General features: G+C 39.8%; 1 protein-coding gene across 1 annotated transcript in view; it reads left to right on the forward strand.

Annotated features, from left to right (window-relative positions):
* ubald1a (UBA-like domain containing 1a) overlaps window positions 1–18171 on the forward strand; it is a 20492-nt gene extending 2321 nt beyond the window's left edge. The window contains 7 exon segments of the mRNA XM_047817476.1: window positions 5733–5923; window positions 5925–6255; window positions 15817–15988; window positions 16626–16787; window positions 17046–17093; window positions 17165–17303; window positions 17459–18171. Of these exon segments, the coding sequence (XP_047673432.1) occupies window positions 5733–5923; window positions 5925–6255; window positions 15817–15988; window positions 16626–16787; window positions 17046–17093; window positions 17165–17303; window positions 17459–17567 (1152 nt within the window). The 3' untranslated portion in view covers window positions 17568–18171.
* The last annotated feature ends 4 nt before the right edge of the window (window positions 18172–18175 follow it).

Below are 18175 nucleotides of genomic sequence, written 5' to 3' on the forward strand. Positions count from 1 at the left end.
TGTTTTACATGCTGGCTCCTTTTGTAAGTGGCCGTTGCGTCAAACTGCTTCCGGTATTGCGTTAAACATAAACTGACCTTTTTCTGCTCTTTGCTTAATTGAAAACAATCAAATTGTTGTTGAAGCTCAAAACTTTATATAATATCACAAACCTTAACCGTAGCTGAATTGAACTGTATTGTACGTTAGCCGTAAACTGGTAATAACAGTATGTTTGTTACTCATTTTGTTGTAATACTCATGCTGATCGTCTTTGTGGTTATGTTTTAAAGGAATTGTAAGATATGTGTATGTGACTTCTCTTAGCTATTAGAGCCGAGCATGTGTTTGTATTACACCGTTCCCATCCAGCTTATGACCACCGGTTTAAACTATATTTCCCTAATCCACTTTGCTCCGGAATTTCCACAACCTGACACACTTTGTTGATTGACAGAACTGAGGTGTTATGATGTCCCTTTGGCCTTAAGGACAAAAGACAGAATATGCAATACAGTAAATATTTTGATGTGTTCTTTGACATACAGACGTTTGCACTGTATTTGTAAAAATGTTGACTGTTACTTTTGTGTCTTAAAGCAAGTGTAGTAAATTCTTAATTCTTAAGTGGTGACATTTTGGAAATAACATATTTGTGTATATTACAATAATATATACAAGTGATTTAGATTCCCTTAGCATGTTATTGTTTATCCTTCTGTCACCCCTGGGACTGACGAATAGTCATTCAGACAGAAATTGTTCTACAAAATGGCTGCTGGTGTTCATCTTAAGCAGATATGTTTTTAAAGCTCAGTTTTTCATGTTCAGATAATGAGATCATTCATGTGTGCAAAAAATAAGAGAATTTGTATACCCAAGCTTAATACCTTAGTCATTGTATTTTAATGTTAAGCATAAGATAATCAGTCAACTAGTCATTGTAGATTTATATTATTCATGAATCAAAATGAAATTTTATGGCTGAAAGCGGAACTGAAATTTATAGTGGCCTGGGCTTCAAACCAAAGCTCAGGCTGACTTAAGCCAAAAGCCAGAAACCAGGATTTACTTATTATAATGCAAATAAGTAAAAAAAAAAAATTGAATTGACCCAATTGTAATACAATTAAACCTTAAATTAATTTCTTATGAAATTGCAGTGCATAACAGCATTTGATCAGTACATATTGCAGACACACAAATAAACCGTGGTCAAGTCACAACACACTCCCCCTCTTCCTCACACATACACTGCCTCAAACAGGAAGTAAGCCTGTGGCCGTAAGAAGAGGTTCTTTCAAGCTAAACAAGAAACGATGAGTTTTTTTTATGAAGTGGTCTGTAGACACGTCCTCAAAAAATCTAATGAAACGGAAATATAATGAACATGTTTATGACTGCATAGTTATGTTATTAATAGTTCTTTAAAACGAGGTCATGTGTACAGTTAATTATGAGTGCGCACATACGTGCAAGCTGTGTTTTTGCTGTTTACCCACGATTTGATGTAACGTAACCTTTTAATGTCGTACTAGAATGTACAGTAGGCCTAAATTATACATATATATTTCCTCTAGTAACAATGTATCAATTACATCATATAGTAGTAAATATTGATGATGTAGTACAAATGTTAAATGTATAAAAGCATATTCAAGAAATTTCAATTGCATTGCAGAAAGAGAATGAAAGTTATTGTTTTTAACTCCTGTTGACGTTTCCTATAAAGTTTCCCCCATGAACCATGTCAGATTGCAGTAAAGCTAACAAAGACAATTAAGTAAATTCAAAAAAAAAACCCCACTGAAACAACAAACACAGGGGTTAACAAACTCTGTTCCAAGCAAGCTGAGTCATAACATTGGGAGCGTCAAAGTGGGTGTGAGAGTTCTGGTAACTTTAACCATGCGGTTGATTTCTGGGTGTGACCTGAGGAAGAGCTGGAGCTTGTAGGAGCAGCAATCACACACAGGCAGGATAAGGTAATGCTCGGAATACACAAAAGGCCAAAGAATGACGTGAAGCTGAGATTTGAAGTGGCATCTTAACCAGAGATATGCTCATTTATTAATGAATGGGAGAGAGTAGATTGGATGCTTGGCCTCGTTCAGGCTGAGAATTGGGGAAGTGAAACAGCTAGAGTGAGACGTGAGATGCATTAGTCTAAGATGATGTCATTATTACAGCTTGTAGCAGTGGCTGATATTGACAAATACCTTAGATTAGAAAATTTTTCAGACATTTTCAAAAAAATTCTGTATTGTAATAGTTAAGCTCCCAGCGAAAAGGAAGCACCATGTTAAGAAAAAAAGGCAAATTGTCAACAAAAATAAAAAGGTCGAGGGATTATGAATATAATGATTGTTATCATGAGACACTGCATAATATATTACAGAGACAAGATAAGAGTAAATGTTCACATCATACTTCAGAATGGGTTGTTAGCCATGTCCAGAGCCTGAGCTCACTGGAGCCTCAGAAACCCGTCCTTGCCTGTGGAATTGAAACCAATGTGGTCTTGTGCAGATGTAGCACATTCCCTTTAAGATGATGATTTCTTTCGCACCATTTCGTGTAACCTATAGTGTGTGTGTGTCTGTGTGTGTGTGTGTGTGTGTGTGTGTGTGTGTGTGTGTGTGTGTGTGTGTGTGTGTGTGTGTGTGTAAATCTCAAGAGATCAGCAGTTTGTGAAATAATGACACCAGTCCATCTGGTACCATGATCAAAGTCTCTAAGCTCACATTCCCCATTCAGCTGTTTGATGTGAAGTCTACCTGATGCCCTGGCCCTGTATCTGCTGGGGTTTCTAATAAAGTGGATGGTAGAAGTTTCACTCAAACACAAGTTTTGGATCTTTTAACAAGTTGGACCATTTTAAATCCATATCTTTTGAGGTTTAAATGGCCTTATTATAGCCCATGCAGTGTGTTTTAGGATCATGTATGGATTTGTAGTAGCACCGCTTCCTGGAACACTGGAGTTTGGTGGATTGTTCTGCTGGCTGAGTGTGTGAAGAGCAGATGTGCGAACACGTACATACACACACACACACACACACACACACACACACGTCTGCCGCATGCTTGTGTGACCTCAAGCAGAGATTTCTTTTTATAGGCTTCTTACAATGGCGTGTGTGTATCATTCTGTATTCGACATAAAATCAGCCATTCCATCTCAGTTCAGTCTGCTGTGCATGTGGCCCTTGCTCATGTCTGTTCTTTGCTTTAACCTTGGGGATTTTCCAACCTTCTTTTCCTGATCATTGCACAATGATGGCTTCTCATGGCTCGCTAATGCCCCAGTTAGCGTTTCCTAATAACATCATGTTCCTCCTTCAGACATGAGCAGTGCATGATTATACTTTCAGCCATGTATTTAGAACAATAAACCAGTACACCGAGACAATAACTGCCTGTTGTTTTGTTCTGAAATCCTTCTATGTAGTGTGTCAACAGCCAGGTTAATAATCAAACGCTGCACCAACATATCATTTATCCACATGTATGCAAGCACATAGACACACGTGATTTAGTACTACTTTTCATGTGAGCAAGGCAAGAGTAATGAATTAGTAGACATCCTCTCGTGACTTCACTGCGCTATTCTGGTCTCTCTGCACTGTGTTCTTGTCGGCTTCACACTGACTGACATACACACCGTTCTCTTAAACAGAACTGCGGCTCAATAGCCTTTATTTGTGCTTTAGGACTTGAGTCTGTTGTCTTTTGATGGAATGCTGCAGTGCACCATTAATTATTCTACTATGAACTTCATCATTATATTAACCGCAAGGCTTCTGTGGTATTTACACTCCATACGCTACCCATCTCTCGGGCATGGAGAGAGAGAGAGAGAGAGAGAGAGAGAGAGAGAGAGAGAGAGAGAGAGAGAGAGAGAGAGAGAGAGAAACAGAGCAGCACCAACACTGAACATAATCAGTGATTCTGAGTGCTGCAGGAATCTGAAAGCCGTCCTCTTGCTCCTTGTTGTTATTGAGAGTGAACAATAACAGAGAGGGAGAGGAAGGTATTTTCAAAAAAACGTCTGAAGGCTATAAATCCCAGCAACCATTCTTTACAAACACTCATCAAACACTCATATAGCGCTCACTAGCGGAATTGTAAAAGGAAACCGTGATGAGTGTGTTGCTGGGACGTCTGTGGGATTCTCATCTCTGTGCAAGTTTGGACATGAGAGTTTCCAGCAAAGGGAAGGTGAAAGCTCTGATCCCACACAGCTGCTTTTACTCGTCTACGCTGAAAATGTTGAGAGTTTTCTCCTTTTGGTTTTGGAAGCAGTGTAAAGTGTTGCCTCCAGCTGTAAAATCCCAACCCCACTGACGTAATAATACAGCATTTGTTTACACGTTCAGACGTCCACTCAGAGCTTGCAGTGTGGCACTAAAACCACTCAGGGGGTTGTTTGGGTATGGCAGAAGAGGACAGAGATGAGGGGAGATGGACTTTCAAATTCTTCCTCGCAAAAAAAAAATTGGTTTCATGTTTCCAAATATGATTAATAAAGCAGAATGATTTGTCTTAATTCAACCTCCTTTCTTGGCAAGGCATCTGTGCTCGCAACCAAAATATTTCCATAGCAACCCAGCTGTGGGTTGCTGCATGTTTATGTACACTGCACTTGTGAACAGCAGTTTGTCGTGCTATTAGAATAATGGAGGTTCCACAGATGCTCGTGTTTTGCTTTAAAGGCTGTTTGTACGAAGCCGTCGACCTTCACCTCTGTGCGGCTGCAGTGATAAACTCAACATGTTACTATATCAGCACTTCTCAAATGATACAGTCTTGTCCTGTCAGTAGTGATTTTAGCTTTACTCATTATTTTAGCATTTTTCCCCAGTTTCACGAATTCCTGCCTCTCCAGCAAATTGACAGGCGTGATAGAGAATGTAGATCATTTGAGACTTTTGACCGTTGATAAAGGGGCAGTTGTGGCCATTTTACAGCGATACTCTTTCAGATGGGTCGATAAGCGCTACGGACAAAGGGAATCGAGTTTGCTGATAGAACAGAGCAGAGGATCCTGGATGTGAGCTGGGCAAATGTGGCCTCAGCAGTAAGATAATCTGGAGACATTTCACATAGCTATCCATGGCCTGCGGAAGGGGACACCAGGAAGTGTATGAGGCACGGTTACAAACACCCTTAAGCAGCACAGGAACACTTGTGCTGAACAGTGTGCACAAAAGTGCTGCATCACACAACGTGTCTCTTTGGTTCCTTGTTCTGTTTATGTCTGGAGAGAACGTGAGGAGATTGTTTGTGTGCACATCGATACTGATAAACAGCACAGCAGACGTTCACAGTGACCGGATGATAACAGTGTTTTGAAGACAGTGATGTTCTGCAGCGTAACGCACTCCCATGAGGGCTGGTGTGTACCTCTGTATGGGAGGGTTCTGTGCTGAAAAAAGCAGTCTAATACAAAGAGGACAATGGAGACCTTGCGTGAGGTCAAAGCAGGGCAGAAACGTGTATGTGTGTGTGTGTGTGTGCGTGTGGTTTGGGGATACAGAGTGCACAGTGACAGCACAAAGATCAGAAACAGGAAGTAGTATCGTTAACAGAGGGAACTGTATGGAAAAGGGAAGGAATGTTGGAATGCTCTTCAGTTACAGCGTCGGTGTTGCTTTGTACTCTCAGCTCGGTCAATGTCACTTGTTTTTTGCCCTGTTGATGACATGTTGATTGGTCTGTAGTGTCTAATTCCTTGTGTGTTTGACCCTCCAGATGTGTACACCAGCAAACACGCCGGCGACTCCACCTAACTTCCCTGATGCTCTCACCATGTTCTCCCGCCTCAAGGCATCAGAAAGCTTCAGCAGCAGCAGCAGCCCTAGTATGGGGTCTATGGCCACCTCTCCCCCTCCACCTCCGGTCAGCTGGGGCATGACTCCACCCGTGGCCAGCCAGCAGGGATTATGGACTCAGGGCCCTCCTGGCACACAGGCCCACCCTCCCCCGGGCTGGCCATCCACCGTCAACCAGCAAGCAGCCGCTGAACAGAAGGCCAGCGTGGCCATGGAGGCCGAGAGATGAGGAGTAGGACTACACGGCCCCTCTCCCCACTCTCACTGGGGTGGCAGAAAAAAGGAGGAGTGAGGCGAAAGGTGGGGGTACGATTATAGGGAGGAGGGAGGGGTGGGACAAGGGGAACTCGCTTTGTCCTCTCACCTTAAGAAGAGGTGAGAAGGATAAAGTGATACAAGCAAGAATCCACCAAGCAACATGGACAATTAAGGGAGGGGTGAAGTAGAGAACAGCCAATGCAAAGATAATAAGAAAAAAAAATAGAGACGCACATTGTATTACTAAGAAGCAACTGAATTTTCCTAGTTTTGTTTTTCTTCATTAAAAATAGATGAATACGAATGGGACTATGATCGTCATGTCCAAGGATTATTTCTGGTATTTTCTGAAAGATGGACGTATATGTACTCTAAGGCAGCAACTTTTGTCACATTTTCTTTTCAAAGCTTTCATCTGGTGTCCTTTCTGTTCTCGAAACATTACACAAATTGACATTGCATGAGGAGTGGAGCTGTTATTGCATTTTTTTTATTGAATAGTATTCATCACAAGCGTTCGCGTGTTCAGAGTTTGTGTGGGGCTCACACACAAGCAACAGCAAGTCGATAGGACAGTTTCCTTTCTACCGTCAATACTGGGACTCTGGACTCTGCTTACCTCACTGGTCACCTGACTTTCCTCAGCCAATCAGGGAATCACACTAGTTGAATGATAATGTTTTTTTAAAAAGCCGGATTTTACATAGGGTATCAGCCCTGCTTCTCTTCCTAATGCAGTAACGCAGTGATGTTCTCAAAAGGTGTTAGGCTTGTTAGAATCATCTGGACTCTTTTTTGTCACCTGCAACGACCAACAGCTCTTTTGAAATCATGGTTGAATATTTTATTGAAAGCTTTTTTCAGGTGTTGGCATGGATCCAGACTGTTTCTTAGCAGGAAAGGGGCTCAAACTTAAACTGATTAAAACTACATACAACCAGACTACTATGACATGTTTGTAAGCCGACTTGCCACTTTGCATGATGTCTTCATATATAAATATATATCATATTTTGTAGTTTCTTGCTTTTTTGGGGGAATTCTACATGATCTCCTTTGTTTTGCAAAATGATTTTTTTGAGACTCATCTCTCATTCCCTCCTCTGGCTTCATCAGAGAGGAGAGGGTGTAAGAGGGGCATTGGACAAACGTCTCAGTTCAAGTTCAGGGTAGGACTCATCCACGTTTCTACAGTCTGTTTATTTAAAAAAAGAATTTAAAAATGCATTTTTATTTTTAAATGTCGATTTGATTGTTTCTCTTAGAGAAAAAAAATGAAAACCATCATGAACTTACTGTCAATAACCCATTTTAAATTTGTGCTTGGGATTATTTTACTTTTTTTTTTCACCAGTTTTCTAATCAAAATTGTCTTTTGGGATCACATGTTCCTAAATGGATTTTCATGTATGTTTTCCCCTTTATGACTGTATTGATACCATTCCCACAATATTTGTGGACTACCTGATAATTAACTTATCATTGTTTGTGTTCCTAAATAAATATTGTATGTCATATGTTTTGTGGATCCCTTCATGTTAATCTTTAGGCACATTGGAGTAACCTTTTGTCTCTTGGATTAAAGTATAGTTACCGGGTAGAAAACTGCAAGATTACAAATAATGCACGTCATGTAAAAAGAGTCAGATTCATAAACCTTCCAGCTCAATATGCAAAGCAACACTGGCTTCTGAATGCATGTATCTCTGCACATATACGGTCTGCTAGAGTCTAAGCTTTAATGTTTTAGGTCAACATGAGGAGCCATGCTTATAAATAACGTTTTTCACAGCCGTGGATCCCTTCGAATGAGAGTTAAATATGAGCAAACATTAAATACAGATGTTTCTACAGAAAGCTACACACAGACGCCTCACACTGGGTGATCTGAGATGGTCAGTGCAGGGGTCAGTGAGTTCTCACCCTGGGTGTCCTCACTTCACTTTTTCAGCACACACCGACAGAGAGAGAGTCTTTGATTTACTGAGCCGCTGCATGCCTCCGTCCACACCTCTGTAGTCAGTGCTGAGTGTACTGTGTGTTGCTGTGTTTGTTTTCTAAGGGCATGACTTAGAAACCTGGATGGTGCCAAGTTGATAAGTGTTGTTCCACCTGGCTGCGTGAACAGGCACGTCTATGCGAGGAGAACTCTGGCCAGGGCATTCAACTGAAACACCTTTCTGCAACACACACACACACGCATACATACACACTAGAACCTTCTGCAACATTCCTGCCAGGCCAGCCTCGTCTGTATTTTCATTAACTCACTTTTACACAATGTGGCCCAAAGTATGTGGACATCTGACTATCATGCTAATGATCTTGTTGGACATCATGCTCAAAACTTTGGGCATTAAGATGGATTTGATGAGCCTCCACTAATTTCAAACAGCTTCCTACAAGATTTTGAAATGTGTCTAATGGGATTTGTGCCCATTCAGTCAACTGCTGTGGATGAGAAGACCTGGCTTGGTTAAAGGGTTGAGGTCCAGTTCCAGCACATCAGACTCTCCAGGCCATTTCGTAATGGACATCATGATGTGCACATTAACACTGTTATGCTGGAACAGGGCAGGGTCTTACTCAAACTGGTGCCACAATGCTGGAAGCATACAATTGTGTAAAATAAAAATGTTTTTGTATGCTGTAGCATTAACATAACCCATCACTGGAACTAAGGGGTCTTGTCCAAACCCTGAAAAACAGCCCCAGATAATTATCACAAAACTGCACTACTGGCATTATGCATTCCTGTAGGCATTGTTCTCTCTCCTGGCACCCGCCAAACCCAGTTTCACTGATTAGACTCCCAGATTCATGGATGTCAGTGATTTATGGCACTAATGTACAGAGGAGGTGGTCTTTACACCACTCCAGTCAACGCCTTCCATTGAGCATATCGATCTTAGGCTTGTGTGAAGCTGCTCAGACGTGGAAACTCATAAATTTCATAAAGGTCCCAAAACACAGGTCTTGTGCTGATCTTGCTTCCAGAGGTAGTTTGTGACACAACAGAGGGTAGTTGAAGTTTACGTGTAACGTGTTTATAGCTCCGCTCTGTGAGTGTGTAAGGTCTACACCGCTTATCGGTGTGACGGAGCTGTTGCTGCGCCTGGATACTTCCATTTCACCATAATAGCACTTGCAGTCGACTGTGGTTGATTGGGGAAGAAAATCTTCAGTAAACACTTTTTTCTAGTCATTTTGGAGGAGCAGGTACATAACAACAAGCACACAGTCATCTTAACTGCCATGATGACTGTGTGCTTGATGTTATGTACCTGTTAACAAGCTGGGGCTGAAACATTTACACCTGAATTCAATAATGAGAAGGGATACGCACACTTTTGGCCATATTGTGCATATACTGCCACAAATATTAGTTTAAGTCTTAAATTAGTATCATTATACAGTATACGTTAGAATAGTAAAATAAAATCATGTGGCAATATGAGGTTTTGATCATAACCTTTTATGATGGGTAAATGAAATCAAACCTCAACCTGTTATTTAACTCTTTAACTTTATGTTTCTCAGGCATCAAATTCAACTCTCTTCCACAGATTTAGCTACACAGCATCCCCACATTCCAATGAATTGACGCCCAAGACGAAGAATCCTTCCATGTATCCTCTAACAGAAAATTGTACATTACTTGTACATATATTGTGTATTTTTCTTCGTTAACTAACCCCATTTTTAAGTAATTTATTATTAGTGCTAGATTATTATTTGGAGTGAATTAGCTGTTACTATAAATATGATAATGTATTAGAACCCCCACATTGATCCATTTGCACACAAAAAACAACAACAACAAAAAAATCCTGACTCTGAATTCACTGTATATCACTTTTTGGACATACTCTTTTATTTTATATTTAATTATAAATATAATATGTGGCTATAAAATGTGCCTATAAATGACATGCAGGTTTTAACATGCTTTTTTTCCTGCACTAATCCTGTCATTAAACCTGTTTCAAAAGTCTGAACATTATGCACTCATTACTAGAAGGTGAACACTGGATCTTAAAGATTTGCCTGTTCTCCATTTAAATGCAAATATAGAAAATCATATTTAACCATAACATCTTCTGGCATAAGATTATACAGAAGCATGTGTTAGCTTAAACCTAATTACTAAATGACCTACTAGCATGTTTTTGTGCGGTGGCAGGAAACCCACCTAGACACGAGGTGAATGTGAAGCGCCACACATCCAGTAAACTGAGCTCAGGATTGAACCAGGGATCTGGTAGCAACACAACCTGCACACCACCAGGCTGCCCTGGATTCATAATCGCATTGTGACTCGATGGCCATAGAGATTCCCACCCCCTAGTGTTTTAATGCAGTGTTGTTATGTAAGCAGTCAACCACTCAGCCACTCATCCTTTTACTTCCTCTATGGCCGTGGGATGACTCTACAGCATGGGCACCTCACTCCACGTTGCCAGGGGGACAAGGCCAAGTGCGAGTCTCTGTTCACTGTTCCTGTGTTAGCATGTGTGTGTTTGTGTAAAAGAAAAACAAGGCTGTGCTGCATATCATAATGAACGTGACCTTGAAGAGGGGAAGTAATTCTAGGATAAATCAGAAACATTGTGCGAGTGTGTGACGGTACCTGATGTCAAACCGTACTGAGTGAAGCAGCAACTGAATGAATGGCTGTGAGTCAGCAGGAAGTGAAAGATTCAGTGTGTGCTATGATCACTCTGCTCTGTCATATGAGAGGCAGAGGGAGAGAGTGTAGATTATAAATGAGATGGTTTAAGCCCTAGACTCTTAATACTAAGGAAACACTAGCCTTTATCCTATAACAATCCTGTCTCCCATTGCCCTCCAGTTCTACAGGTAAACAGATACTTTTGGCTGAAAAACTAAAGTCAGTGTGGGATCTACTCAGAACCAGAGATAGAAACACAGGCACAGTTTCTTATGTTCATGGTGCCATTGTGCAGGTTCAGCCTGTAGATTACCCAGTGTCTATAGATCTTCCTGTAAATACATAAAGAACATGAACTGACAAAATACACTCATTGAGCACTTTAACCTATACTACAAATAGGTCGATTTTCCCTTTGCTCTCAATACAGCCTTAATTCTTTCTGGCATGGATTCCAGTGTAGATTCTGCTCCATGTTGATTGTTATTCCTGCAGGTTTTTTCAGGTGCACTTTCATGCTTTGAATCTCATGTTCTATCACATCCCAAAGGTGTTCTACTGGAATCTGGTGACTGAAGGCCAATAAAAAACACTGAACAGGATAAATATAAACACTAGACTAATTATAAAACATAAACAGAGCCAGATATAAACTGATATCTACTGGTTTACAATTAACCAAGTTTAGCAGGCTCAGCAATATCACTCTCAATTCTGATTAGTTGATTAAATTAAAAAAATCATTGGACACTGCAGTGATCCACTGTCGGCCAAACAGATCCAGTATCCAGGATGCAGCACCCAGTACCTCCTTCTGCAATCACACCTCTTTTAATGCATCAGAAGCTTTCATAAAATCGCTCAAATTGATGTTGGCCTTTCAGGACTGGAGTTTGTATCTATGGATCTGCTCTGTGCCAGCCATCCGAACATGTTTTAAATTTGGGGTTGTCTGTACTGAACCAGGCAAGAAGAGTCTGTGTATGCAAAAGAGTGTGAGGCAGAGAGCTGTATGTCATCCTTTGCTTACGTCTGCATGTAGACATACAGTAGGATCTGATTGGTCCTCTCCTTTCCTCCCAAAGCACAGTCCCTGCTCCTCCCTTCAGATCACAATCTACATCATCACAGACAAACCAGCACAGCTGCATGCAACACACACACACACACACACACACACACACACACACACACACACACACACACACACACACACACACACACAAACACACACACTTGTCTTCCTATCCTTGTGAGGACCTTGTATTGGAATAACCCTGAGTTCATATGTTTGTTTGTCTTAAATAAAAACTGTAAGATCGAAAGTCCATACAAGGTCAAAACTAGTCCTGTGCCTGTGGAAGTCTGGTCTCCACTAAAATACTGAGACCCTCCTCTTTGCAGAGATTCTGAAGCTTGTGTAATCCACTTTACTCATGTTTTACTTGATGGTTTAAAATAAACATAATAATACAAAATATAATGCTTAGAAAAAAGTCCCACTATGTTCAACTTAAAAATGAAAATCGTGGTTCATTTATGTGCTTTAAAAGATTTACTATTCCTGTTGCCCGATGAAAGATACATAATGAAAGCAGTTATTTTTAAAAAGGTACTTTTTTCCGGATGTAGCCCCTCCACCCCATATAACCCCACCTCACCCCACCCCACCTCACCCCAATGATCCTTAAGCTCAGGCTTGAGGTGAGGGAGAACATATTGCTAAAAGTAAACACACCACACAGACACAGGTAAACAAACATAAAACAATTCCTACCTCTTAATAACTTAAGCGTAATTCTATACCACACTCTAAACACCAAGGTGGAAAACATATGCATTTATACTTCATTACAATACCAAACAATTATTTAGTCCAATGCCGGTATGCATATTTAATTACCTTTAAAGAAAATAAAGGTCCAGCTCTCAAACCGTCTTAGTCTGGATTATTCAGATTATCATGTCATCATGTCAGTTAGTTTATCATCTCTGATTAACTACATGTAAACAAATGAGCCTGTTTTCTTTGCTAATGCAGCTTCCAGTAGCTAACAGATTTGGATAGGCAGCAGGTCAAATTGAATCTGATGGCAAACTTGATATTTTCAAACAAAAGGGTAAAATATTTAAAATATACTTTTCACATGAAAACATTTTAATAATTGTACTTTTCTGATGTCAAGTTTTTAAAAGCAGTTCATTTTTGAAACTTTCTTTACATTGAACTTGAGTAGATTTTGGATGGATTCCTCAAGATGTTGACATTAACTATATTTTATAAAATATTAATTATAATACTATTTTATTCCAGTTTCCGTCCACGTCCTATATGTTACTCACACAGTTCCACTGTAATCTGCTGAGATGCTGATTGGACAATACAAATCTCCCAGGCTGACTAAGACCCGCCCATTGTGACATCACTTAGGGTCACTTTTGGCACATGCATCTACTGTGGAGAAAAGAAAAGTTGTGTGTGTGTGTGTGTGTGTGTGTGTGTGTGTGTGTGTGTGTGTGTGTGTGTGTGTGTGTGTGTGTGTGTGTACACAAGCTCAGAGACAAAGGAGGGGGATGGTTTAAAAAGACAGACACTAAAAACAGCACAAGGGTATTTTTTGACTACTTGGTTTAACCTTCTAATACTTCTATTCACTTTAATTCTTTTTCTATTTATTTGAACTGTCTCCTTTTCTGTAAGCATGTTTTTGTTCAGATAAAGTTCTGGTAATCAGGCAGCAATAGCAGTTCAAAACAGAGTCATAACTGAAGGAGAGGTAGACATTTCTGGCTTGTATGCGTCAGGCTTTTCTTTCCCCTCCCATTACTCATAGTGAACATCCAGCTGCTCCCACTGCAACAGGAAGTGGCTCTCAATGTTTTCATTCACACACACACACACACACACACACACACACACACACACACACACACACACACACACACACACACACACACTATACGTTCCTGCTTACGTCTGACCAAACACAGACTGAGCTGTAGTTTACCATCTTTACCAGCTGATAATTACTTCTGCAAAAGAGTTCAGTCTGAATGACTGGTGCACTGTAGACTTCAACATATTAACGGAAATATTCTCTAACATTTATTGGCCAGTTTTTCAGCTTCATCAATCACGTATCAGTTAAAAAAATAGTCCATTGGTGTTTATACCGAATTGTGACCAAGGTGGATTTTTAGCATGGAATTTTTTTATTTCAATCATTGAAATATCTCATGCGATTCCACTAACCGCACACTTACACGAGGCATTTTAAAATGCTCTGTGTGTCTCTCTCTCTCTCTCTGTGTGTGTGTGTGTGTGTGTGTGTGTGTGTGTAAGAGATGCTGGTTAATATTTCAGTGTTCAGGGAGTGCAGTATTCCAGCACAGCCTGACCACGTGCTGCTCTCCTCATCCACACGCTCACCTCCCTGAACAACACTGACCTCTATGGTCCAGGGCTAGGAACGTAGTACTGATGTCTTAGACTTGGTCTTAATTCATGTCAATTTAAAATTTTCGTTTCATTTTAATTTAACTTTTACTTTATCACATCATCAGTATGTTACACACACTACCGCTGCTGCATAGTGTACAAAAAGCATAATATTGCACAATACTTTTATTTGCACTTCCCACACTTTATATACATAACTGATCTGTCATATATTCTGTATTCATATTTAATACTCATACTGTCTATATTGTCTCACATCGTCTATATTGTCTTGTATAGTTTGTTTTTGTCTTGTCTTGTATAGTCCAAGCTAAATGTATAGTATAGTGTTATTTATGTCAGTACTTTTGAGAGACACAAACAGCTGGAACCAAATTCCTTGTGTGTGTCAACACATTTGGCCAGTAAACCTGATTCTGAACTTGTATATACATGACGAGCTCTATAGCAGGGGGGAAAAACATTTTACTGAATTTTGCTATGCACTGACATGTAAATAGAACAAGGAAATATCTCTTCTACATGACACAAAGGTAACATAAGGTTACAGACAAAACTAATAATCCTCATGTACATGATTCTTCCTGAATTTCACTGAAACTCATAGATGTGATTTTCCAACCATTTGAATTGTGTTTTAAAACACTTTAATAAAAAAAAAAAAGGCGTCACAATGATTGGGTCATGAAATAAAATACATGATGTCTAAATAACCTTTAATGATGTAAATATAGTGATCTATACTTATATAACTGGTGTGAGAATAGTTTTTTGGATTTACAAAAATATCTAGAAAAACATTTTTTGATACTTTTACAAACACTTTTTGAGCGAATTTCTTGTCTATAGAAAGTAACAGTCCCCTCCTCTTTCGGGTTGCTCTGCTCATCTTTCCCATTCCATGTACTCAATTTGACTATGGAAATACATTCAAATGAACAGGGTGCATGTACTTCACCACATGTTGGCACCATTACAGATCACAACAAACACAAACAAATGTGGACACACAAACTTTCTTGTAATTTGTGTTACATTATGTGACTGGATGCAGTGTTTCATACCTGTTAACCACATGAATATTACAAAATCAGGAAGTCAATTGAGGAAAATGGAAATAACTGACTTCATCCAGTAAACAGTCAGATACAGTATCATCTCAGACCATCAGCATTTAATAGTGAAAAAATTTGTTATTAAAATGCTGAGCTGTAAGGGGAGTTAGCTGGAGGGGTATATAGGTGCATGTATGATGTTAACACACAAGCTTAGGCTGGAGCGACCCGCCGTTGCCATCATCTGGTAAAGCTTCTGTTTATTTATTAGTTGCTGTTTATGTTTTCACACATTACCAATAAAGCAAATCTGTGGGTAATATATTTAAAGCAGGCTGTTCAGTGTAATAAATGTAAAGTTCGTGAGGCACAGAAAAAACAAATTGATCTCCATTCATTTGCATGATTGATCTGGGTTACAAGTTACACAGAAACCATCTGAATAAGCCATCACTGGGACAGGTTTAACAGTTAACCTTCGGCCCAGATGATCAAGACTCTTCAGCAAGGCTTCGTGATAAATATTACAAATATGTGAGATGATCGTTTCAGGATTTAGTCCGACGGTGAAGCAAGAAGAATGATGACGCTTGTGGTACAGGAGGAGGACCAAATGGAGATGGACTCTACGGAGATGTGGTACATCATGACTAGAAAACAGCAGCTCCAGGCTCGGCGTGCTCTCCTCCTGGGGCTGCAGGAGTTCCTGAGAAAAAACAATTTCAGTGAAGGTAACCTGCATCTGCATGAGATCAAATGTATCTGAATCCTGTAACCTATTTAGAAGAGTAATTCAAATGAAAAATTTGAAATTTGACTTTTATTTGTGAAACCATTTATTTGTGAAACCTTATTTCATTCACTGCAAGTGTTCCAGTGGTTAAAGTGTGTCTAGATTCCTCTAGCAAAAAAACCCCCAACTCAGCCATGTTTAATATGCTTTACTGTTCTTTTGTGTTTAAGTTATTAACATATTTAAAAGTTTATATAATTCAGTTTGTGTGGGTTTCTTTTCCAACCTCTACAGCCCAGTAGATGGATTGACTATACTAAATTGCCCTTAGCTATAAGTACGCATGTGGAAATCTGTGTCAGCCTGGCGGCTTATCCGGGCGTATTCCTGCTTCGCTCCTAGTCTTCCTAAAACAGACTCTAATTCCAATGTGACCCTGAACAGGATAAAGCAGTTAGTGAAAAAGAAGGAATGAACGAATGCAGCTGTATAATGTTCCAATTGAAATAAAACAGCAGGTTTGTGTTTAACAAATATTACACAAACAAGGTCACAGTAACACGTTTAGGCTGCACATCTGTGACAACTGGCTCTGATACCGTGTTTGAAATCCACATGAATACTGTTCCTTTTAGGAAATTTCAATCAGAATGAGGACCAAGGACTGTGCGAGCTGGCACAAATAGAAAAAGAGCTACAGAGCCTGTCTGAAAGAGAGGTGGAGCTGAGGAATGGGATGAGTTTACAGGAAAAACAATCTACCCTTACAGAGATTACAGAGGACTCGTCTGCCACCGGTACGTACCCACAGCTACTGTTTAAAGGTTCAGTTAGTGTTTATTTAGTCCTAAATAATCTTATGATATATACTATCATTTAAATACCCTGAACACTGACCAGGATAAACTGCCCAGGTAGAGATAGAAATACAGTGCAGCACAAGTTTTCCAGTCCACAGTGTACTTGCACTGCTGGTGAAAAACATGTGCGACATGTTTGTTACATGCTGCAGTTGTACAATTCACTACTAATCACTTCTAATATTCACCTTTCAGGCCAGAGCCCACCTGAGGAAGAGCTGAAATCCACTACACCTGTGCCAGGTACTGCAGTGTCACATAACAGGTCAAATACTTGTAAAATGTGGATACTTAACAGTGATTTCCTGCCCCAGAGGTGGTAGAGGTGAAGGAACTGTCCTTTTCTCCAGCCATGGTACACTGTCCCAACTGCCAGCAGCACGTTACCACTGAGATTCAACACAAAGTGGGCAAAACTTCCTTTCTCCTCTGCTATCTGTCTGCATTGCTGGGGTGAGTATTTAAGTCTCGTTACATTAAAAAAAAAGTCATTTCTACTGAGCTGATCACTTATACTGAACTCTCAGCAGCAGCGTAACGTTGTATAAGAACACTGATGGTGCACATATTAGCAGTTGTGTCTCATTGTATTTACTCAACACTTACAGCTGTGTAGGTGGATGCTGTCTGTTGCCCTTCTTTCTGAACTACTTTAAAGACACCTGCCACTATTGTCCCTCCTGTCACACTGAAATCCAAAACGTCCCCCGGATCTAAACAGTCCGCTGGAATTCCAACTGTTTCCAAAAGGACGGACCTGTAAGAAAGAGAAACTGTTTTATGATGCAGGATTTGTGGACTCACCAGAGCTTTTTTTTTACTCTACAGATCGACAATAAACACTAGAGATTAATTCACCGTTGCATATTTGATCTCACAGAATATTACATTTCCAAACAAGAAATATATTATCATTCATATTAGAGCTCAGTATTATTGATGTGTTTTGAAAAATTGTGAAAATCCAAAATAAAAAAGATTTTACTTGCTGATTCATTTTGTGGGAACATCTAACTAAACACTGTATTATTAGATCAGTAGGTTGAACAATGTAATATTAATAAAAAGGTTCTTCTAACATCCTCCGAGCATAGACAGTGTGCGTATATCAGATGTTAATGTATGTTTTGTGTACTCACCCAAATTCTGTACAGGATATACTGATGACAGGAAAGGCAAATGTTGGTTGGTTAATCAATGATTAATTCACAACAATATATTGTGTATGCAGCCATCACCGTCTCTGTAAATATGTCCTCACATCCAGAACAATTAGGATTAGCCTAAACTACCAAACTCCTTATGTGAATACTGGAGAATATGAA

This window comes from Tachysurus fulvidraco, chromosome 8, assembly GCF_022655615.1.
Source record: "Tachysurus fulvidraco isolate hzauxx_2018 chromosome 8, HZAU_PFXX_2.0, whole genome shotgun sequence".
Lineage (NCBI taxonomy): Eukaryota > Metazoa > Chordata > Actinopteri > Siluriformes > Bagridae > Tachysurus > Tachysurus fulvidraco.